The following is a 24849-nucleotide window of genomic DNA, read 5'->3' as shown; positions in this document are numbered from 1 at the left end:
TAATGGTGATGATAATGTTGATGGTGGAAATACCTTCCATATATCCTCTTTCATCTAACACCTCATGTATTACTTTGCCTAAGTAATGAACTAAGCGTACAAGTAACTGTTTTAGGGCCCTTATCAGTTATTTCCTTCTAGAATAAAGTTTTACCACTTCAAGATAGGGTGTTTAAGTTAGAATAAGGAAAGAGGACTGATCTTGAGGGTTTTGCTTTTTTAAAAAACACCAAAAAAATGTTTAATGCCTTTGGTATTTCAAGGGCTAAGAATTTGGTATCTAGCAAGAGTATTCTGAGACCTGGTCCCTAATGAGCCATGGTGACATGTGGAAATCATACTGCACAGAATCCCTTAAACGGATGTGTTGCTGAGTCTCTCTTCACCTAGTGTTTTAAAATGTTTTGTGGGAGGTTTTAAGTGATTTTAGCATTAAATCTATTTACAAGAACTTGAACAAAGGAGTAAGGGTTTGTTGTTGTTTTTTTTAAGCAACTAGAAAGGTCACTAGTTACTGAAATATGCAGCCAAATAAAGAACTAGGCCCAACAAGAGACAGCATTCGGCCCGAATTCCCCCATCCGGAGCTCAGACAACCACTCATCACAGCCTCCACATGATAGACTTTAATGCTTGGGCAAATGCTGATTCTGATACCCTTCAGCCTTTGCACCCCACATATGCAGATATTTTTGTGTGTGCGTGACATTGGCTAATCATTGTCAAAACAAATGTAACGGCGTCTCATCCGATTGGGTATTGTAACCCAAATCTGTGAGAACATTTCCCTGAGGTATCTGACGTTCTTCTACAAGTACAGGAAGGTTAGAGTTGACGGGCAGGAAGCAGGGTGGTTCAGAAGCCATAGCAGCCAGTGCTCAGGATATGCAAAAAGAGTCTTCAAAAGGCAACCTCGGGGCGCCTGGGTGGCTCGGTCGGTTGAGCATCTGACTTCGGCTCGGGTCATGATCTCGCAGTTCGTGAGTTCGAGCCCCGCGTCGGGCTCTCCGCTGACAGCTCGGAGCCTGGAGCCCGCTTCGGATTCTGTGTCTCCCTCTCTCTCTGCCCCTCCCCCACTCATGCTCTGTCTCTCTCTGTCTCAGAAATAAATAAACATTAAAAATTAAAAAAAAAAGGCAACCTCAAATTAGGTGAGAAAACCGTTTTTCTAGACCTTCTTTTGAGAACAGCTCACAAGAAGTATTCTGGTTTTCAATTCTGGATTACTCTTGTGAATGATTTCTGATGTTTACAGGAGTAAATAATTCCTCTGCAGTGAAATGGTTACATGGGGGTTATCGAGGATCTAGTGGGAAAGTTATAAAAAGGGGGTGCTGTTGTGACCCCATGGTTCTATACAAACATTTGGCTGCCTTTAATCAAGAGCAGCATGATGGTTAATCCTGCAGTGGTGCCTGACTAAATTGGGCCATTAATAGCTATAGAATTCTCTAGCAGGCGACTTCAGTCATTCATTCGCAGACATTAGTTAGGACCTACTTCTAGGCTGCACATAGACTCAGCTCATGAAGATGAATGAGACCTAGTTCTAATTCACTCTGCGATTGAAAACAGGGTTTACTTCTAAATGTAAAACCACATTCTTCCTTCCCCTCCTTGCCTCTACCTGTGTCTTTTATACTCATTTTTTTTTTTTTCAGACACGAGCTGGTTATTTCTCGTTAGGAGAGTGATAGTAAATGAAACTTTAAAAAAATAAAATAGATATAAAATTAAAAAGAAAAGGAAAAGAAAAAGAAAAAATAACTTAAAAAAATTAACCACAATAGATCAGAAGTTTGGGGTGAAGCATCATCATTTTTGGAAGCTGATATCTAACTTAAATAAAGTCTACATTATAATGTATCGGGAGCTAGATGTGAAAGTGACTCTTGAGGAAAAAAAGAGAAAGGCTTCAGACCATAACAACTAAAAACCTGGCATCTACATTTAAGCCAGGGACAAATTCAGATCGTATTGGAAAGATCGCACTGCCCATTCAGTCCAGATATGTGCTCTGGTTACCTAAAAATACACGTGTTAAGAAATTAAAACCCTGGTAAGCACGTCATTTTAAAACTCCAGCAATTGACATCTTTCATACTTTGCGGGCCAGATTTAGAACGGCGTGGCTTATTTAAAGAAATCGGCTCGTGCTCTGTTTTGTAAAGATCTAGAGTTATTTCAAACTGTTAGCCTTAACTGATAGATTAATTACACGTTATCAAAACGTACAACTTTTGTGCTTCAACGGACCCTATCGAGACAGTGAAAGACAACCCGCAGAATGGGAGGAAATGTTTGCAAATCATAACATCTGACAAGGGACTTACATCCAGAATATAGAAAGAAGTCCTATAACTCAGTAACAAAAGTAATTGCATTTTAATCTGTTAATTTTTGCTAGTACATCTTCTGGTGTGTTCTCGGGGCCGATGTTTACTCAGACACGAGGTGGGAGGACAATTTAGGGCAGTAGCTGATCTCTGGCCAGTTGAGCCCAGGTCTCAGTTCATCCTGGTCACAAGGGAACGATGGTGGCTTTGGTGGCACTCAAGGCTTTGCAGCCACCTGCCAGCAATCTTTTCTAGCCCCTTCGCTATTCTCCCATCCAAGAGCAGCCCGCTGTCCAGCCACAGTGTTGCTCCCACACACCGTGGCCCTTCCTTCCTCGTGATGTTCAAGCCCTCTGGAATCCGGGTCTGGTTATCCCTTGACCCATCCACCCACCCACCTGGTGTGCTTACTCTTTGACGCCCCACTCCGTCTAATATCTCAGCTTTCTGAAAGAACTCAGGGCCCCTTCCCCTAGGTATGATTTTATGTGTCACAGTCCGTCTCCTTAGGTAGATTCTGAGCCCCACTCCCCACCACAGTGACGTCTCATTCACCTGCGTGTCCCCAGTCATATAGCTCAGTGCCCAGCCACGGTAGCTGTCCATTCGCAGAGGGAATTGCTGGACTGAGTGGCATCTGAGTGGAGCGGAGCCTTTAAAGAGAAAGGCGGAGAGTGGTATAAGCGGTCCTGAAGTTCCTAAAAGAAAGGGCTCTGTCTCCGTGGTGTGTATTTCAAAGTGAGGCAACAGAAACGTTGGCTGTAGTGCAGGCACTTTGCATTGCTGAGGGGAGGGACTGGGTGGCCACGCAGGCTCCCAGACGTGGCCTTCCGTTTGGAGAAATATACTGCAATTGCCAGCCTCTGCCATCATGCCTGGAAGTGATCGTATTTGGGTTTGCCTATCCTGCCCCTTCACGTGCTTGGGATTTCGTCGTCCGACAACTGATCCTGAATCATTAGCAAGTGACCTTCCATGACTCTTCATGTACTTTCCATCTAATCAGTTTGCTGCTAGCTCACGGCCTTCAACCGCATGCCATCGGAATGACGCCCCCTACCGCTAGCTGCTTCTAACCCAGTCCCACGTGAGCTCCAGTCTCTCCTGCCCCAAAACGTAACCTTCTATCACCTTGTGAGCCAAGTTGATAAACTGAGTTTGTTTCTTTTGTTTCTCCTTTTTGGTATACCTCCTCCCGGTCTGTCGTGTTGAAGTTTGATTATGCTTGCTCTGTTTTCTTTATTGCTGTCCCTTCCCTCATTTTGTTTTCTCCATTCTTCTCATTGGAGGCAATGAGCCGTCCAGCGGCCGGAACTCCCCTCTCCCTTCCCGGCCAGACAGCCGCCCTGTCACTCCAACTTACGCTCAGGCCCCTAAACATTTCCATGTTCCAGGTAGGAGCTGACACGGTCTTTGTTGGGGTGTCCTGTCACGGTGTAGAACGTAGCCCTGTTACCTGTCTCGTCTCATTTCTCATGCTCTCGTCATTGGGATGCACACAGTCGACAAACCCTAAATTGCACGATCTGACCTAGAGGGCCTTTCAGGAGTTTTGGATGCGAAATGCCAGGATTGTATGGAAGGTTTACGTTTTCTCAAAATTTTTTGAAGGGAGGTCGGAGGCAGAGGGTGAAGGAAGAAGGGTTGAGTTGCTTTTGGTTTTTTTTTGGTTTTTTTTTTGGTTTTTTTTTTTTTTGGACTAAGATTTTAATTTTACCTTTATATTAGTGCCTCCTGAGATATCACTCTGTGGTTTGGTGTCATTGACAATTCTCGCAATGGCAACCTAGTTACCTTCTCATCCTAAAGGTGAACCTTTAGGTGAACCACAACATCTCGAGAATACTTTTGTTTTTTTCTCCTGTTTGTCTCCCATGCGGAGAATCTTTCTATGGACTTTTCAGAGAGGTGTAAAATTGGATCAGTTAGTTGGATGGTCCTTCTGCAGTATGTAACCAACTGACTACCTCCTTAGCCCACAATGATATCTTGCAATTTAGGCTTGGTGCTGTAAGCTTTGCTGAAGTCATAAGCATCTGCTGTCACGGTACAAATGGTAATTTGCCATCAAGAACTGGAAATCTCAGGACCCATCATTCTCTTAATGTTTAGGGTCAGCTCAATTTGTAAGGGCAAGATTGGCCATCCAAGGTCACGATGTTATTTTTCCATGGGAAGTACATTGTTTTTCTTCTTTAGCTACTGAAAGTGGTTCAATACCTTACCCATTAGGGGTAACATATTCAGAATCTATAATCGTTTTTTTTTTCTTTTGCATTCCAAACTTACCTGATAAAACAGAGGAAAGCTCAACGAGATTCATACCACTAAGATAGAGCTGCCTTTTAAAATAAAGCTTCACTGAACTTTAAAATCAGTGTTGTGTACATTTGCAACTTTTTTTGCATGAAGAATGCCCCCACCAAGATACAGTGGCCATGATTCTGAGGAAGCAAACCTTTTGAAATTTCCTGAGCATTTGCAGTCAAAGTGAAATGGTAGCATAATCAGATGCAGTCCTGTATAACAAATGATAATATTTGGTTTCTTTCTTTCTTTCTTTCTTTCTTTCTTTCTTTCTTTTTCTTTCTTTTTAAATTTGCCCTCTACAAGTTGGAATTTTCTCAGACGTTCATCCTGTCAGGACATCAGACTAGCCTTGCACATAAGAACTATTTCTATGTTTTAAAATAACTACTCTTAACTATATGACATTGCTTTCCACTGTTCCACTCATTAGCTAAAAAGTAAATTGAGCCCCTGGTATCTACTGGGAGCTCAATTTCTAGACAGTAGCAATTTGGGGATCTTCCCCAAACTGGTTATGTCTTCCTCACCACTAGAGTCCCTTCCACTGCTTGCATTTCTTCCTGTTTTAATCTCACTTTTAGTGAAGTGTGTATTTGCAATAAATGGCTCATGAATGAATTGCATCTCTATCTATCCTAAGATGTATTACAAAGGATTCCATATCACTTGTCTATAGTGATTCACTCATTCCTGTGACCTCTTCTTCTAGTAACCTCAATCTTTGTAATACAAAAGTTAACCTTCTGGGTTGATTTTGTTCAAGAGTCTTCAGTTTGGTTTGCCTCTTGGTTGATCTATTTTTCCCCACCGCTGAACCGGTTCCCATAATCACACACCTTTGCTTTTCATTTCCACAGATCAAGGGATCAACATTTACCGAAAACCACCCATCTACAAACAGCATGGTAAAACCCTCTTTCCTCCGCGTAGCTTTTAAGTAGTGATATCAGCTGAACTCTCTGCTGTCTGTCCTCTGAAAGGCTTCCCTGCTGCTGCTTTTGAATCAAACTGGGGCACCCAGCGTGTTATGCCTTTATGGTTCCCTAACACGCAAATGTTGTGAGATTGGTTTTCCTAGATGGAGAACGCTTAGTTTGGTTAGGAAACTCCTAGGCAATCTTTGAGCCCATGAAACCATGTATCGTTGCATTCCTAAAGAAGGGAAAGTACTGCTCACACAATAATTCACAAATACCGTTTTTTTGTATGTGCCATCAAATAATTTAACCAGCCTCTATAGTAATTTTGTTGAGCTTCTAATTAGTTTAAGTAATTAAAATAGTGAAGGCCAGCAACCTAGAAAACTTAGCTGGACTAAGTCTACATTAACTTGACTGTCCAATTCCCCAGATGTCTGCACCTTGCAGTGGAATGGATAGGACGCACCCAAGACCAAGGCCCTGGGCCCCAGCCCTTCCCCTCAATGGCTCTATGATATCATGGACATGATTTCTCTGCCCCTCAGTTTTCTTTTAGACAAAAACCAGTAAGTTAGGCCAGCCACTCTCTGAAATTCCTGCAAACGAAGATCCCTAATACGGATTTATAACTGTGTTTTCCTTTTCTGGAAAGAGAGAATTTTTAAACCCAGGAAATCATATTACCATAGGTAGATCACATTTCCCTCCACCGTTATTAGGTCTCTATAGATTAGATGCCATAAATCTTTGTGAATGGATAGAAAGCCAAGACTGGTCTTCAGGTGACGTCAGAAAATTATACACATAACATGCCTGGAAAGTTGAAGGCTGCCATTAAAATCCAGTTGACATTAATGAGTCCTTAAGGATTAGGATGACCTGAAAAGCAAAGAAAGTTGAAAATGCACCCAGGAAAAAATTGAGGCCAACATTCTAGGGGAAAAAAAAAAGATTGTACATATTGTAATGGTTCTACCACTGTGATTTTTTTTCTCTTTTTTTTTTTTAAGATTTTACACCGTGTGCTCGCTTTTTTAAGTTTGTTAACATTGTTTTTGTTTGTTTTTTTATGGTTTAATGTCTTCTCACCCACTCATTAACATGTGAATGTTTACTGACTTCACCAATTCTAATGCGTAAGTACTTACTGTTTGAAGTCATGCTTTTTTTTTTTCTAAATTTACAAATGAGACTCCAAGAGTTTGATTTATCAATGTAGAAACTGTTTTTATTACTAAAATCTCTAAGGCCCTGCCTCTCTAAACAAAAATAATCAAATGATTAAGATTTAAAGAGATTGGATAGGGTTGGCTTATTTATTTAAGAGATTGGCTTTTTTTTTTTTAATGAAATGTACTCTGACTTGACTCTCAGTTTGTTGTAATTAAGAATAGCACAGCCAGAGTGGCAGTTCCCAAAGAACATTCTGCAAAAGAGCAGTTCCATGTGATAGAAATAGAAGGTACATCAAACCTGGTGTCTGGGCCCCAGTGCATTTGGAAAATGCTAGATTTAAATACAGTCGCTATTTTTTTGTTTTGTAATGCAGAACATCTCAGTCCTTAATATGCTAACACATCTTTAAGAAGGTGATGTAGTAGGCAGTGTTTTCCCAGCTGAATTTTTTATTTTTTCTCAAGAGGTTAGAGACTCAGAAGCGCTACCCCGTGCTTGGCCAACACTTCACCCCTTATGAGCATATAGGGTGACCGTGGTCAAGTCACTTAAGGAAAACGAGACCCAGAGGGTTACTAAAAGAATGGGGAATTTGAGCTAAGGGTTCAAAAAATTATTTCCAGATTTTAAAATATGTGAGCCCAGAGAGGGGGGGATTGTTTTTATTTAAAGCATTATAACTATATTTTAAATGTTTAGTAGCATCCCAGACCAGTCTGCCAAATTAGCCAGAATCAGGGTCTGACCATTTAGCCTGGTTTGTTTTGTTGCAGCTCTGTGATTAGATTTGGAGTTCTAAGCCAGCGACAACTCTAAGCAGAGCCATTAAGAACCCTGTGAACTGAGGCCATTGTTAGTCTGGCTTTTGTTGTCTTGAAGTTGGAAGGCTCGCTTAGGCGTGCAGACCCTTGAGGGAAATAAGGAGTGTTTTGCATACATTCATAAGTCAACATACGAAAGGCACAATGCTAAATTCCTACAAGGCACAATGCTGAATTCCTAGAAGCTAAGCGTGGATTTTCCCACTGCCATTTCTCCTAGGACTCCAGACACATATATAATATGTAAGGAGTAGAATGAACTAGACAGATGATCGCTAAAATGAACAGATAGAAATACACAAACATACAAAGCCAATGAACAGATAGAAATACACAAACATACAAAGCCAGCCCTCTTATGGTTAACAACTACAGTCAATGGACGGCGTCATGCTTTTAACTTAGCTCTTTAATTTCAAACTACTAATTCCAATTTCTGATTGCTCTAGAAGAGTATCATCTGATAGAACTTTCTGTGATGACAGAAATGTTTGTTCTACGATGGTGCTTCCAATATGGTGGCCACTCATTACACGTGGCTATTGAGTGCTTAAAATGTAGCTCGTGCAACTGAGGAACTGGATTTTAATTTTATTCATTTTCTGGTTTCATTTAATTTTGCTAATTGAAGTAGCCATGCATAGCTAGAGCTAGTATCGAATGGCCCAGCTCTACAATAAGGTATTTCAGATGTAGAATGAAATTTTGCATCCAACAGAACATAAGGAAAATCACTTGTCACCAGGTGCCACTGAGTGACTGGGCAATTGCTAAGAGCCATAAACAGCTTTCTGGAGTTGAAACTTTTGCCAGAAAACAAGACAACTATGGAAGTGGGTTGTACCACCACAGCCTTGCAGACCGATAGCTAAGCTCCCCCCCCCCCCCCGATTCCCACCTAGATGCAGCTGCCTTAGCAGCCCAGAGCAAGTCTTCAGAAGACATCATCAAGTTTTCCAAGTTCCCAGCAGCCCAAGCTCCAGATCCCAGCGAGATACCAAAGATTGAGACGGATCACTGGCCTGGGCCCCCCTCACTTGCCGCCGTAGGTATGCAACTGCTGTGGCTAAGCCAAAATGGACAAATTGGTAGGAGATCACAAAACGAAATGCTTAAAACTATGCAAGAAAATGTGTCCTATCGTAAAGACACAAAAGTATGACCAGAGCATTTGGGTGCCAAATGCTTCAAAATTACAAAAACCCAATCACGAGAGCCTTGCACTCACCAACCCGCTGAGAGATGGCCAGAACTGGTCTAAAACAGATGATCTGCAGGGACTCTCAGAGTTACTGCAGAATCAGTAACTTTTGAACTAGTTGAACCAAAGCCTCCCACCAAGAACACCGTTTATAAGTAGAGTCTAGTGGTTGACTTTACCAAGTGTCCACAGAGGTGTGACTTCTTTCAGTGACATTTGTTTTAGGTTATTTCTGGGTTGAAGTTACAATTCTCTTAACAGCCAGTCCTAACACTGAAGCACTTCTGCCTTACTCGTGAGATCACGTTCTCCTTTACTAAGAAAGGCTGTCACCGAGTAGTAGGTGTTCTGGAATAACCACTCGTATGAAGTTGTGTGATTTTCCATCTCATTTCCATGAATTCTGTGCTAAAATGTCACGTTCGAGCTGTTTCATTCTTTGCTTTGAACCACAAATTTATGCTTTAGAACCGTGTCTGTGTCTTTCCTGTTTTGCAAGTTGTGAAATCACTTGGCCTAAAAAGGGGTATTTAGCAAACACAGAAGCTAATACTGAAGATTTAGTGAGTCAGTTTTGCAAAGACAGAACTATCTTCTCACATGTCTGTTGACAACCTTTTTTAAAAGGCCTTCAGTGTTCCAAATTTTCTTCATCATACTTTTTCTCATCAAGCCATTTTCCGGAATAATTTTTACAAACAGTATAAGTGGACTTTAAAGCAATCTATATTTACAGAAATACTTGAGGGAAAATTTCCCTCCTTAGTTCATTATTCCCAAGTACTCTGTATATTATGCTGACTTAAGATTTATTTAATTCTTGCAAACTTGTGTCTTTTCATTTTTATTAGCATAGATTAAAGAGAGTAAATTCACATTGACATTTATGATTTTAGGAACTAAAATCAATCAATCCTCAGCTTTTCCCTGCCAGTTTGTGCCTTGCAGGCACTTCTTGTGGCCTTTGAGGTTCGGTTCAGTCATGTTGCTTTGTGGGGACACATACAGCTAAATTTGGGGCAGAGGAAGAAGAATGTTTTGTGATTAAAATCATCACCACTAAATAGTTTTTGAGTTCCAAAGTGAAGCAAATTTCTGGCCCATTAATCAAAAGGATAAAAACTGAGACTATAGGTTAAAGTTTATTTTGATTAGATTAGCAAGCTTACATGTTTCCTCCCACAGCCAGATTAATCCAAGCAATTTAGGAAAAACAATAATTATCTTAATTTTACAACCATTCGGACAGATTCCTCCCTTTCACTCCGTCTCCCCTTTTCCAAGAAGCTTAAAAATTGTAAGTGATTTGCTAGATTGGAATGAAATAAGTAACTTTTGAGCTGTATTAATGCTCTTTTATTGACCTATTAGCATAAAACTCTCTCGTGACCATTTTTGCCAAGGATTGAGGGAAGGAAAACATTGGAGACTCATCCCTTAAAAGGAAAATAAAAGCATGCTTTTTAGTGAATTTAAGGGCAGAGGGAGGGTGATTGTATGACAAGTCTGTTCAGAAAAAGAGAACACGAGAGAGTGACGATCTTACCTATTGGGCAGTATATACGTGACCTTGGGTTCCCCTCTTTGAAACTTGACCTCCGAGAGATCCAAATAATAACTCTAGATGCCTTCCCACCTATGACAGAGGGCTGCGGCCAGTGGCTGATGGGATGACTGAGCCCCAGCCGTAAGGGCACGCCAAGTTCTAACTGAGCAGATCAGTTGTCGGGAGGCCAAAGGTCATGCCTTACCAGATCACGCGTTGAGCTGGCCTGTCAAAGGAGGCCCCCGTCGCGAGAAACCCACCCGCAGGGCTCAGTCGGCGGTGGGCCCCCTTTTCCTTGTGTTGTTCGTGAACGTTAAAGACTGCTGCCGATTTTGCCATTGGGACAAGTTGAGCGCAGGTGGACTATCGCCTTAAGATCCCCTTGCCATGGGGCTCATGTGAGAAGTTGTCTTTGCTGTGGAATTAGGAGCCGACATGAGACGCAGACCTAGTGGCAGAGAGGAAGATGACGAGGAGCTTCTGAGGCGCCGGCAGCTGCAGGAAGAGCAACTGATGAAGGTTTGTCCTTAAGCTACTTTGCTGCAAAGTCTCCAATTCAGTTCCATAGACCCGGAAGTTTCAGTGAATGCGATGGGCGAGCCACCAAGGGAGTGAGAGGTGGTCCCGGCCCTCAAAGGGCCCGAAATCCGGTAGGCGACTGAAGACGGGCCTCAGGTGACTATAAGACAGGGTACTTAGTGGGTTCCGGAAGAGATGGCCTGGAAGCTGGAGGTCAGGGGGACGTGGAATGTTCGAGCTTCTGTGAGGAGAGCGTGACCGCGTGGGGCGTGTGTGTGCAGTGCACACGTTGAAAGGGTGCTGAAGGGCCGGGTGGAGCCACGCTGTCACCCATGTGGTGCAACACCTGCCTTCCTTCCCCCAGAGCAGCTTCTGCCGAAGGAATTCCCTTGGGACTGAGTATTTGTCCAAGTCTTGCCTCGGGACTTGGAGGACCTAATATGTTGATGTGGGCCAGGAGGGAAGGGACAAAATGGACTGCCACCAAGAAACCCGCATTATACCCCTCCCACAACATCCCAGAAGACCAAAAGAAGGATAGTCCGTTATAGCCTGGGGTAGAGGGAGCCAGGAAATTATATACCCTCCCGCCAATAAGAAACTAATGAATCCGCTCCAATGACATTTTCCAAAGATACTTAAGCGTATGGGAAACGCACAAGATACTAGTTGTATGGAGGGAAAGGATACAAAGTTGCACTTATAGCATGAGCCCAGTTTTGTATAATATGCGCATGGAAAAATACAGGATGGATAAAAATCAAAATGTAAATGGTGGTTATCTCTGAGTGGTGGACTACGGGCTACTCTTCTCTCCTTCTAGATTTTCTGAAGTCTGTGCAACGAGCATACACTACTTGTGTTTTCTTGTTTTTATACAAATCAGTGTAATTTCTTTTTTTAAAGATACTCTCCCCAAACTCCCCTTTGTGCTTCAAAAATCGGCATACGCACATGCCTCCTGAGGTCACCTCAGGGCACGCTGGGCAGGGCGGAGGAGAGAGAACATTCTTCTGACATGGCCTAGGGGAATGGTATCTTGACATTAAAAAAGGCTAAGAGGGGTTCAAGGTTCAAAACCTGGCCTACCCGCTGGGGAACCACCGGCCTCTGGGTGGTTCACTCTAGAGTCAGAAACTTCTTGCAGGACCTTCTCAAACAGAAACTGCCATCTGTGACCATAATTGTGCACTCCTCTTTTATGTGTCTTTTCTCTGTGAATAGCTCAACTCAGGCCTGGGGCAGTTGATATTGAAAGAGGAGATGGAGAAGGAGAGCCGGGAGAGGTCGTCCCTGTCAGCCAGTCGCTACGATTCTCCCATCAACTCAGGTGAGCAGCGGACCCACTGCCTTCTCCCAGCAGGAGCTGGCCCCCTGCCTGCAGGGAGCCTGCCTGGCCTGTTCCAGGAGAGGCAGGGACACTTCTGGTGTGTTCTCCGTGAAAGGAAGTACAGGAAACCCACTGCGTGTCAGCTTAGCTTACGAGGATGCCGTAGTTCTTCCTTAAATGTGTATCTTCTTCATGACGGAAGTGGGGGGGGGGGGGGCCTGGGAGGATTTTCTGAGGGTCTTTTCAGAATACTCATCTTAGAGGGAATCCATGAAAGGAAATCCTTACAGAGAACAGATGCTTTTGGAGCATTTAGAGACACGGGTGTATCACGTATATCTGTAATGTATGGAATACAGACACACACACACACACACACGCACAATTAGAAGTAAACATAAAGGAAAAGCTCAATCACTGAGAGGTCTAGATCAGGCAGGGAAGGAAGAAGGTACATAATCAGGATCTTGTGTCTTTCTGGGTTTTATGCCCCCTGCTGGGAGAGGAGGACATCCACACACACAGAAGTAGCCACTGATATTCTCTTACCCTAGAAAGGGTCTCAGACTTTCTAAACCCATGTACTTTCAACTCCTCTTACCTTACTTCCATTAGAGAAGAACTATGATTTTTGGCTCAAGGGAACTTGATTTTGCAAGAGACTTCTTAACGTTTGATGAAATTGATTTACCCTTTTAATCTGGAACACTGTATGACAATGTGAATCAAGCCCTTATAGTTCATTTCATTTTGACTATTCTACTCTTTAAAAAAAAGAGGAAGGCAGGGCACCTGGATGGCTCAGTTGGTTAAGCGTCCAACTTCGGCTCAGGTCATAATCTCCCAGTTCCTAAGTTCAAGCCCTGCATCGGGCTCTGTGCTGTCAGCACAGAGCCCGCTTTGGATCCCCTGTCCCCCTCTCTCTGTCTCTCTACAGCTTGTTCTGTCTCTCTCTGTCAAAATAAACAAACTTTGAAAAAAAAGAAAGGGAGGGAGAGAATAGAATGCTTTTTGATTATAGAGACCTTGAACAACATTTTCAAGACATTGTGATTTTACATTCAGATATTCACTGAAAGAGCTGAAGACAAGCAGAGTTGTTTTTGATACTTTTGAAGGAGATTACTTACACACTGGGCTGGAATAGTTGATCAGTATATTTCCCCCTGCTTATATTTGTCATAAGTCAGTGCCCTCTTAACCCACAATATTTCTTCTCCCGTGTTCTCAACTAGTGTGTACTTGTCCCTCTAAAAGTCTCTTTAACAGTATGTTTTATGTTCACTACATTCAAGCCCTTGTGTTCAACATTATTTCATTTATTCTCACAACATGCCATTGAAGTCGATGATGTTATTATTATCATCCCCATTTCATAGATCAGAAGACGGGAGCAGGAAATTTAAGTAACTTACCCAATGTCACATTATTAGTAACTAGCAAAACTAGGATTCAGGAGTCCGAGTGTTATAACCCCGGAGTGCACGGGAATGCCCGGCTGCCTCTCCGAGATGCCTCACTGGCATCCATCTTGCACTGAGTGGTTTACTAATCTTCAGAGCTCCGTCTAACTCTATAGCCCTGTTCTATAAGAATATATAGCACTATATCTACATGAGTCAAGAAACAAAGACTAACAGAGATGAAATCCCGAGAGGTGCCAAGTTGCAGAGCCAGAACTCAAACCCGGGTCTGCTCCCCCGAAAGCCCCATAGTTGATGTAGTGCGAGGCTGTTGATTAATGGGATATTAATGGGAAGACTCCATGAATGGGGTGGCTTATCCCACACCTCTCCTGGTGGGCCAGGAGAGCATGACATTTACACGGTTGGCTTTCAGGTCACTTATTGCTGCCAGACCAATGGGGCATGAACGTATGCATCCAGGTAGCCCTGGGTTCAGATCATCGCTTAGCGGTTTATAAGATGAGTGACCTTGGGCAAGATACTTAACTTCTCTTAGCCCCTATTTCTCTATGAAATGGAAATAATAATGGTATCATTAGGTTGTATTGAGGATTCGGAGATAAAGCAGCATCAGGGAACTCTTTCCTTCTCCATCCATTCCCTGCATGACCCAAATGTGGTGGCCTTTCAGGAACATTAGAGCCCAACATTATCTGGGTTATTTTTTTCCATTTTTCTATGGATCTTCTCTTCTGTAAGGTAGAAGATAAATTGTCAGTTTCATTACAGAACTGGACTTCTGGGGGCACCTGGCTGGCTGAGTCGGTACAGCATGCGACTCTTGATCTTGGGGTTGTGAGTTCAAGCCCCACATTAGGGATAGAGTTTACTTTTAAAAGAAAGAAGCTTTTAAGAATTGGACTTCTGATTTCCTCTTTTTTTTCTTTTTTTTTACCTTTTCTCATTCAGCTTCACATGCTCTATCATCTAAAACCTCATCTCTCCCAGGCTATGGAAAAAATGGGCTTCACCGGGTAAGATTTCTCAATGAATTGTTCCTGAGTTTATTCCTTCTTCAGACCTGGTATGAAGTGCTGACATACTGTCTGAGTATGTCTGATAATATGATCTCAGTCCTAGGATATGAAGAAAATTATAATCTCTGATATCGTGGCAAATCACTTTGAGTTACAGGCAGAATAAAATAGTTCTATTGAGAGAAAGAGAAATTGACTGTAGATGGAAAAATAACCTCTATAAGCTCGTGGGAAGACTACATTAATTGATCGTGTGGCAAATATTTCAAGCTAAAAGTAATAACTTGAGCCCTTATCTCTGCTGTGAAAAGATACAGGAAAGTTCCTTGCAATCGCCCTCCCCCCAAAGCATAGGACAAATGTAATTGCGTAGCTGTGTGAAGAAACATATTTTTATTTATTGGCAAAAGAAAACGTGCTTACCCAGGTCCTGCTGGCATCGGAGGCATCACGAAAGACAAAGAGATTCCATAATAGTAGAAGAAATATAACAAGGGCCCAGGAATTCAGCTTGGGAAGAACTCTTAGGATTTTGTAAATCCTCTCTTTCTTTTCACCTGGCTCTAAAACCGTCACGGTGGAGTGGATTTTCTAACGATGTGTTGTTCTTCCTCATCTCAGCCTGTTTCCACAGACTTTGCTCAGTACAACAGCTATGGGGACGTCAGCGGCGGAGTCCGAGGTAAGGCCATCGCGGTCACACTGCTGACTGGCTGTGCAGTCACAAATACATGGTCTCTGTTCGTGCAGTCTGCCCTCCGAAAGTCGGATCGCAGCTAGCCTGTGGGAGCTCACGGAGCATGTATTAAAATCGCAAAGCGTCACCCCTGAAATGAGACCAGAGAAGCAGAGTTTGTAAGAATGAATTCATTGCTCCTGCCATGTGCCGAGCACTCCACCACATAGATCTCTGGAGTTACGGCACACTCTAAGCAAGACACGGCCCTCCTATCAAAAATGCACATGAGGGGCGCCTGGGTGGCTCAGTCGGTTGAGCGTCTGACTTCGGCTCAGGTCATGATCTCACAGTTCACGAGTTCGAGCCCCACGTCAGGCTCTGTGCTGACGGTTTGGAGCCTGGAGCCTGCTTCAGATTCTGTGTCTCCCTCTCTCTCTGCCCCTTCCCTGCTCACGCTGTGCCTCTCTCTCTTCTCTCTCTCTCTCTCTCTCTCAAAAATAAACATTAAAAAAAAATGCACATGAGTGGGGCACCTGGGTGGCTCAGTCGGTTGAGTGTCTGACTTCAGCCCAAGGTCATGATCCCGCACTTTGTGGGTTCGAGTCCCGCGTTGGGCTCTGTGCTGACAGCTCAGAGCCTGGAGCCTGCTTCCGATTCTGTGTCTCCCTCTCTCTATCCCCCTCCCCCACTCTATCTCCGAAAAATAAATAAACATTAAAAAAAATTATTTAAAAAAAAATGCACATGACTGAGTGAGACACAGGGACAGGTTGAGGTGACAAGAGAGAAGCTTCCAGAGATACATGCTGTAAGCAGAGAAGGCGGAAATACCTTCAGGGTGTCGGGGAAAGCCTCAGTGAAAAAGAGGGTGTTTTAACTGATAACTGAAACAGGAGTAGCATCTCCTAGCTTCAGGGAGACAGCGTGTCCAGAGACCCCAGCAGAGAGAAGAACACGGTGCCTTGTAGAATGTCTGCGGAATTGCAGTAGAATATTGTATATTAATGTGTCGTGTTTTTCTCTGATCTTTCTCTTCTGAAATTTTCTTTTTCTTTCCTTTCTAGACTACCAGGTATGGAACACTGTCTTTCTCAAGTTGTTGACCACGCCAGCAAAATATCCATTTACCAGTCCAGACTCGTGTGGCGGCTCGAGGGAAGGGTTTCTGTCGAGAAGATTCTTAACTTGGGTTGATTGGTCTGATTCATTAGCCCGGAGATGTGAGGAGCCGTAAGGATCAGGAATGCCCGATGCCCACGTCAAGCTGGCCCCGCAGGCCTTGGGGACGTGGCATGAACCAGGCCAGGTGTCCGAGGACTCTTGCTCTGGCCTCAGAGCATCCTCTCTGTGGCAGAAGTGGACCAACATCAAGGGTCTGCCCACATGAAGTTTTCCCTTTCGGTTTTAACCACTCCTAGCTTTGGGTCCTCCCCTCCTTCCCATGGTCCCAAACGAAAAGAAATTCCTGTCCTGTCTGGTACCATTTCTTTTTTCCTAGACCCTAGCCTTATAAAATCATGGTGGAGGATGGGGGCGGGGGGGAATACAAAGAAAACTCAGAGTAAAGTAAGAAAAGAATCACAGACTTGGAAATGTTTTAATATACTGTATACTTTCATGTGTGGAGCCTCAATTAGGAATTAATAGTTGTTGTTTTTAAAGTTTATTTCCTTATTTGGAAAGAGAGAGAGAGCATGAGTAGGGGAGGGGTGGAGAGAGAGAAGGAGAGAATCCCAAACAAACTCGGCATTGTCAGTGCAGAGCTGGACCTGGGACTTGATCTCAAGAACCAGGAGATCCTGACCTGAGCCGAAATCAAGAGTCGGATGCTTAACCGACTGAACCACCCAGGGGTCCCTCAGTAGTTATTAAGCCAGGGTCTTTCCCCACTTAATGACAGAAGAACAGTATTCCCAGTATCCCTGCTCTTATGCAGAAAGGATTTCATTTTTGAAATATTTATGGTGATCACAATGGCACATCTGTAAAACAGGATTTGAGACAGAAACCGGGAGTTTGGGGAGGCCACACGGTTCCCCCCTCAGCTCCCCACGCTGTCATGTGCTCCTTAAAGCGGCTTTTCTGTTGCAGACTCTCCCAGACGGCCACATGTCCGGGACAAGAATGGACCGGGGGGTGTCCATGCCCAACATGTTGGAACCAAAGGCAAGTGTAGCCATTCTCCCGGCTCTCGTACGGGAATAGCACACCGGGCCATCACCCTGAAGAGATTTGGTTTTCTGCCGTTCCATCACACTCAGTGTTGAGGTCCACTTGCTTCCAGGCTGATGCATCACACAAGCCACATCACAGAGTACCCTGACTCTCCACTGGTTTTGTCACACTGAGTCAACAGGTTTAAGCCCTCACTGGGTGCGGTATGATGTATCCACAGTGAAATGCAGCACACCTCTCCTACGAGCTCTGTACTTGGCCCCTGGTACAAGCACTGCGAGGCACGCCCAGTGCAAAGTGGGGCACCCACAGACCGCCCCAGATGGGGTGACCAACACATCCCGCTTGCCCAGGACTCTCCCAGCGTGAGCCCTGAAAGTCTGGCATTCCAGGAACCTCCTCCGTGCCGAGCAAACTGGGATGATTGGTTACCCTAGCTCCAGACCATCCTGAAACTCCAGAGGTGCCCAAGGCTATGCTCCCTGGTGACCATAACTGGGACTTATCTCAGTGTCCTCCACCAGAGGGCTTCTGGGCCTGCCTGGCTGCATGGAATCATGAGCCGGTCATGGAACGAGACCGTTGAACCCTGCAAGGGTACCCTGTCATATAAACCACATTCCTATCATTTCACTTCTAATTTTTACCTTTACCCCCAAGACATAATAGGTTTGTATTCTTTCACTCTACAAAGCCCTCCAAAGGCACAGGGTCACATGAGACATGGTGAGTTGAGAATGTATGAGAACTGGTCCCTGTCCATTGGATATTTGAGGAACACCCATCATTCAGATTCTATAATTACAATGTCTTAGAAGCTCTATCTTGGGAGTGCTAGATTTTAGGTAGATTCTGCTTGTTAATAAAATGGACAACGGTGTTCTAGAAGAGGTATTTTTCTTTGCTTCTCAGATATTTCCATATGAAATGCTGATGGTGACCAACAGAGGGCGCAACAAAATCCTAAGAGACGTGGACAGAACCAGGCTGGAGGTAAACTAACTAACTAACTAAATACATAAATAACTAGTCCCAACTGCAGATACCTGTGCACTTCCCCCAACTTTCCCCAGGCAAAAAAAAAATGAAAAGAATCAACCTCATGTGTTAGGTAGAACTGCGATAACTTGGGATGAAAACCCAAATATACACTTAAGAGATCAGCCTAAATGTGTGGTGAAACCCCAAAGATGAGCCAGGAGGCACAGTATGATTTTAGTCATTTTCTGTGGAAACGATGTCGTCATCCTGATGGCCGGGGTTGTAGAGTGGAATCCATCCTTCTTCAGATACCCTAGAGCCTGACCTTTCCCTGAGCCTGGGTCCAGCTCGTCGCGAGAGGGAAGGGAGTGCTGGACGAAGAGTGTCTCTCTTGGCTGTTCCCACATTCCTTGTGGAAGGGTTCTCTGGGTGCACACACCCGAGACCTCCTTAGACACGGAATGCTGATCTTTATACTTTTCCATCTGAGTGATTTTAATTAAGAAAAACTCTGGCTGCCAGTCTTAAAAAGAATCATTACTTCTCTCTGACAAAAGGCAGTACCTTTGTATGTGAAGTCAGTCTGGCACAGAGAATAAAGGCTCTGCTATCCTGAGGGAACTTTTTAGGAGAGACGACAGGTGGAGTCTGTCCTCCTCACAGACCAGGCATCCACCAAAACTCCTGCCGCTGAGCTCCCCGGAGACCATTCTGGAAGTGTCTCTCTGGCTTTCTTATTACTATGCCCCATGTTCCCTGCATCTCCTCAACATCCCAGCGACCTGAAATGGAGTTGCCTCTAGGGTGATGGGTCACCTTCCTATGTCCCATCACCATTAAGTATATTCAATAACCATCAATACTCTATGAGCTCTTTTGCCTCCTGGCGAGGGTGCCTCCCCTGGGCCAACCAGGTAAGGATCCAGTGAGGCCAGGGCCTGCTAACAAGCTCAAGAAGTAAACTCCTCTGCCATCATTCTGTCTTGCTCTTCACAATGATCCCCTGTAGACTTGAGAGCAACTCTCAGGGCTCAAGGCCATTCGGGTGGCCACCGGAACTTAACCACTGATCTTTTCTCCCGTCACAGCGCCACTTAGCCCCAGAAGTGTTTCGGGAAATCTTTGGAATGTCCATACAGGAATTTGACAAGTTACCTCTTTGGAGACGCAACGACATGAAGAAGAAAGCGAGACTCTTCTAGGCCTCCCCCACCCCCTGCCCGCCCCCGCCCCGCGTAGACAGCAGGTAGAAAAAGGACTGACGTGGCGGTGACACATAAGATGTTGTGTTAAGGCCCCGACTTGATTGGAGAACTTTCAAGCTACTGTCCCTCAGCAACGACGAAAGGGGAAACCCGGTGAAAACGCCCACGAGCCACACTTCGGACCCACCACCGGCAACACTTGCCAAGAAGCAACAGGATAGAAATTTCTGTGTTCCCCACACTCGTGACCTTTTTCCATCACCTTATGTACGCAACAGTTCCTATAACTGTTGTCTCACAATAGTGCTGACCGTATGGGTAAGAGCCAGCAAGTGCCCTTAGGACGCCGCGTGGAAAAAAAGCAGCTGTAGTAATTCCGAGGTAGGAATATATTTATTATGTAGCACTGTGGCTAAGGAGGAAGAGCCTGAGGGACGTATCCATGCGGGCACACCACTTTGCGCGCCCCTGTCCTCACTGGCCTCGCGAAGCCCGACCTGCGCCCCCCAGCAGGATGGAGATCAGCGTCGGGGCACCGGGCAAGCTCTGCTCCGAGGGGGCTGAATAGCAGCGGGAGTCATTTTTAACACGCTCCTTTTTCTCTACTGTTTGCCAGGACCTGGTTGGCAAATTACTTAGCTATTATTTAAAAAAAAAAAAAAATTTTTTTTTTAAGAGAAAGAGAGGGAAATGGAATGAAAGGAATATCTCCCTTCATTCTTTTCCTGCTTCAGACTGTGTGCTTCATTCAGCCTCCCCACCACGGACAGCAGCTGTCCCCCGGCCCCACCGCCCAGAAAGGAAAGGGAGAGGTTCTCTCCGGTTGTGTGCTGTTAGAGGACTTTTGCCCAGGGGGGCCGCGGCACTCTTGGCAAAAAGAAAAAAAAAAAACAAAGAAATGTGTCCCGCCCACGCTAGTCCTTCTTCCACCCAGCATCCTCTGAATCCGATCAAGCCCACCGGCGTTTTTGGGGGGGGGGGGGGTTTGAGGTCTTTTCAGTAGTCGGCTAAGGAAAGGGCACGCTTTTCTCTCTGCAATCTCTGCAACTCCAGGGTACATTGCTTCAGACTGATTTAATTTGGCCTTTTCAGCTTTCCTTCTTTGCCTAGCTCTGTTGACTTCATGGTGTGTGTGTGTGTGTGTGTGTGTGTGTGTGTGTGCGCGCGCGCGCGCGTGCGTGTGTGTGCGTACGTGGACGCACCCAGGGTAGTTTGGGGAGTCTGCGTGTACTTTTACATCTCATTTCTGCTTGAACGTTTGTCCGGCCGGGCGGCAGCTTTTCCAAGGAACATTTGCACACGTGCGCCTGACTCAAAGGGCGAGAGTGAGGCTACACCGCACCCAACAAGGCATCCTTCGTGGAAGGGTGTTGGTGTCAGAAGCCAGCATCCTCCGTGATTGATGGAGCTCAGGTCAGCAGCACGCCGAGGAGGAAACAGACCTCCGATCGGGCTGTGTGTGGAGCTCGGAGCATCGCACCAGCGTTCACCAATTTGGCAACACGAGATTTAAAGCGGGGCCTAGGATTTCACCAAAACGCGCGTGTAAGACCGCATCACGGTTCCCGGCAGCTTCCGGCCGTGGCTCAAATGACCTGTGAGTAGGATGAGGGAGGGTCTCTCCAGCTCCACACACGGGAGGCTTTCACATTTATTCGTGTGCACTGGGGGCTCTGCCTAGGAATTGAAACTCTGTTTTAAAGCCAAAGGAGAAATCATGCGAATTCTCTTCCTATGCCTCTGATAATAAAGGCTCAGAAGTTCTTCCTGCTGGCACCAAGTATTTGAACTAGTTGGTAACTGACTCCAGTGGTAAAAAGCAAGGAAACTTGTTCCAGGACCTGTACTGCGAACCTCTAACTTGTGACGCACTCCATCACCCGGGTGCTGTGCTGAGCTCTGGGCCTGCTCAGTAGCACTGTCCTGCACCCTCCCCAAGGGGATCGAAAGCCGCCTGTCCTTTCAGTGCTAGACACTGAATGTTTGAGGACTGTTCTCACAAATAGGAGTGTGTGTGTGTGTGTGTGTGTGTGTGCGCGCGCGCGCATTGGACCTACTAATGCGTTTTGCAAGTGGCTCTGATGGAGTGGACGAAAGAAGACCGGCTTCTCCTGGGTCTGAAGCCTCCGGACCGCAGCTCGCAGTTTAGTGCCTCTTGCCTCGTTCAGTATTTCTGCCGCCCCGACTTCCCTCCGACCTCTCCTGCACCTGCCGCCTCAGGCCCGCGTATCCTAGTCCTTGCTTTGCCCTGGCCCAGTGGGAGGAGTGGAGACCAGAGGGTATTCCCAGTAATCAGTCACAAGCATGGCCAAATGGGTGCCCGTGCTAGGCTGGTGGAGAGAAGTTTTTCATTACGGGGATAAGAAAGGGCCCTCCATGTTTTCATTGGTTAATGAATTATGACCCATGTGCACATAGATCAAATGTCAGTGGGAGAAAAATTGCAGTGGCAGTTAAAGATCCGAACCAAAACCTCCCACCAATGAAACTCTACTTCTGTATCTTCTGAATTCAATTCTGCATCCAACTTGGGGATCGGGGGTGGGAAGCTTCTTTCCGTATTGAGCGTACTAGCTCATTTAAACTGCACCATGCAAAAATGCATTACCAGAAAACGTCAGTAGCCTCCCGTCTGCGGGCAGAGCAGCGCTGTGCTCTGGGGAGGGGTTGTAGACATCCATAACGTGGAGCGGGTTCCCCGACTCCACTCCCGGCAGAAGATTCCAGCTGGAGGGATGGGCCGTGGGGCAACCTGGTTCTCCTAACTGCCAAATCTATTCTACAGGCTACAAAGGCCTCTCCGTTTTTTTAAAAACCGGGCTCAGCATTCTTGTCCTCGGCACGTCCAGGCCACCGTGCAGGACCTCCGCGTTCTCTGCTTGAACCCCACTCTGCACCGCACATAGAAATTCCACTCGTTAACGCAGCCAAAGGAACAGAGATTGTTCCCTCTAGGGAAGGACTCCCACAGCTGGCAAACTCTCCTGGCACGTCCCCCAAGGGCTCCATTTTTGAGGGTTGGGCCTACTTGCAATTCCTTAAGCACACACCGATTGCATAAAGCAAAAGAGGCCCCTGGCAACACGAAAGTCAGTGCTTCCTTTCCGGTTTCTCCCAGGAGAGCCACGATACCATTTAGTCTTCCTGTGTGGTGTAAGAGGAGACGGGAAGATCATTTGGGAACTTGTACAGCCCGCTGTGCACCCACATTTTGGTTTGGGTTAGTTAGGAAACGTTCTTCATGCGGCTCGTTCAATAACTAGCAGTAAACTGCCTGTTCTGTGCAACCTCACGCAGAAGAGCCAGAGTTCATGGGCACTGTGGCCCGCACTCCCCGTGCAGCTCACGTTCTCAGTCTGGTTGTGCCCGTCAACTCTACCTAGAGAAGTCTTGCTGGAAATGTTTATAAAACTTTCACCTAATTTCTTTACACTTGAAAGCAAACACCTTTTTCTAAAGAATTGCTTCTCAGATGATTATATCAAATATATACGCTTTTGCAAGTTAAAAAAAAATTCAAATTCACTACTTTTGACTAGGTAGGTCTTTCTAAAAATTCTTTCAAAAAGCTTGGTGTTAGCGTCCTGCGCGTCGAAGGGGCAGGTGAGCCCTCTCTCTGACTGTCGGGAAAGATGGTGGAAGGAAAGGAACTCCGTGTCGTCCCCCCTTCTGTGTCCTCTGAGGCAAGCTCGATTTTTAGATCACGTCTTCTGCCTTCCTGGTCACTGTTCAGTCTACACTTCCTCGGCCAGCCTTGACCTTCTTGATCTTTGAAATTCTTTTCTTTTGATAAACCAAGTGTTTGTGAGTAAGCCCCTACAACTCACTCATTAGTACTCCCTTTTGAAGAATGTTCTCTTAAAAAAAGATGATTTCAGGCTTGAGATTTACAGTTGACGCCACCTTAGAGTGTAATGTACATTAAGGAAACTACCCGACTGTGTCGTAATGAAAGAAAGCGAAACGTTGACTTTGGCCTTTAAAAAAAGAAAAAATCACTTTCCATTTGTTGCCCAGGAAGCAATGAGGAGATGGTGATGGATATGCTTTGCATGTGGATTTTTGTGTTTTCGTTTGGGCAAATGTAACTTATGGCAAACTCAGAAAGGGGGAGGTGGTCCGTTTAAGCTGAAAGAAACTTCCGAAACAATGTATGCAGACACAACAAAATCGAATCCAACATTTTCTGACGCTTGATGTAATCGACTGGCAATTGTTATCATTAAATAAAATTCTTCCCCAAAGTGTCTTTCTCAAGAGTGAGGATCCCATGAGTCACTTTTGGAACCTATTCACCAAAGGTAGCAGGAGACAATACTATTTACGCCAACATCCAGAAAGGTGGTGAGCCACTTGATGATGGTCTATGCCCATGTTTCTTTATCCTGTGGAAGAGAAAACAGTTGTCCACGATATCGATGTTCCTCTTGGGTTCCGTGTACAGACCTGTCTGGTAACAAATGCGTGTGGTTTCTGTGAGTGGCAGACAAATCTCTTACCATCCTTTCCTTTTGAGTTTGGTTTAATGGAGTTTGGGTTTTTTTTTTTGCAAGTGTCAAAAGACGTCCAGTTCTTCCTGCCCTCCCCTTTCAGAAATATGAAAGTGAATATTTGGAAGAGCTGCTGTTGGAAAGATGTGTCGTGTCCCCCGTGAAAGTGAGTGGGTGTCCGTCTGTGCCCCGAATACCACATACTAGTATGCAGAGGCAGGGGCGGCCAGCTGGCCCCACGTCGCTGTGCTTTATGGCCCCGACCTGCCCCACGCTCCTGTCGCAAGCAGCACTTGCCGCTTCCCTACCCCATACTCTGTGTCACTGTTGTGCACTCGCCACTCAGTGAATAAAGTGTGTGCTTTATTCTGTTCATACATGCCTCCACGCCGTGTTGCCTTTCTTGCTCCCCTGCTCCCTTGAAAGGTCTGTCCCATTTGAACAAGTACCAGCCTGACTTATGACCAGAACAAAATCAGAATACCAAAGCTTTAGGAATGCATTTTTGTCACATAGGAAGGCCGTTTTGGCGGGGAGGGGGGAATGCAACGAATAGCAATGGTGTGTTCCAGGACAGTCCAGGAATTCAGACCGGAGTGGCCAAGTTGACTAAAGGAAAAATATTGAAAAGAGCTTTGGGGCTGTGCTGGTCTACCTGGTATTTGGTTTTGTGACACAGAACAGTGACAGTCTCATCATCTGGACAAGAAGGGGGAT

The 24849-nt window shown here is 45.2% G+C and overlaps 1 protein-coding gene across 8 annotated transcripts in view; it reads left to right on the top strand.

Annotated features, from left to right (window-relative positions):
* The window catches only part of ABLIM1 (actin binding LIM protein 1), a 191375-nt gene extending 166868 nt beyond the window's left edge, over window positions 1–24507 (top strand). For 2 of the 8 annotated variants that reach the window (XM_047073486.1, XM_047073487.1), the window contains exons 8-18: window positions 3626–3730; window positions 5504–5551; window positions 8466–8612; window positions 10738–10829; window positions 12054–12159; window positions 14535–14599; window positions 15224–15284; window positions 16346–16353; window positions 17373–17447; window positions 18369–18449; window positions 19526–24507. In XM_047073486.1, coding sequence (XP_046929442.1) covers window positions 3626–3730; window positions 5504–5551; window positions 8466–8612; window positions 10738–10829; window positions 12054–12159; window positions 14535–14599; window positions 15224–15284; window positions 16346–16353; window positions 17373–17447; window positions 18369–18449; window positions 19526–19639 — 902 coding nt within the window. In that variant the 3' untranslated portion in view covers window positions 19640–24507. The remainder of the gene's footprint in view (window positions 1–3625; window positions 3731–5503; window positions 5552–8465; window positions 8613–10737; window positions 10830–12053; window positions 12160–14534; window positions 14600–15223; window positions 15285–16345; window positions 16354–17372; window positions 17448–18368; window positions 18450–19525) is intronic. The other 6 variants (XM_047073482.1, XM_047073485.1, XM_047073481.1 and 3 more) reach the window with 5 other exon arrangements.
* Window positions 24508–24849: the final 342 nt, after the last annotated feature.

This window comes from Lynx rufus, unplaced genomic scaffold (genome assembly GCF_022079265.1).
Source record: "Lynx rufus isolate CCGP_SWC_20201006 ecotype Redwood Valley unplaced genomic scaffold, mLynRuf1.p SCAF_11, whole genome shotgun sequence".
Taxonomy (NCBI): Eukaryota; Metazoa; Chordata; class Mammalia; order Carnivora; family Felidae; genus Lynx; species Lynx rufus.
This window is presented reverse-complemented; position numbering and strand designations above follow the sequence as displayed.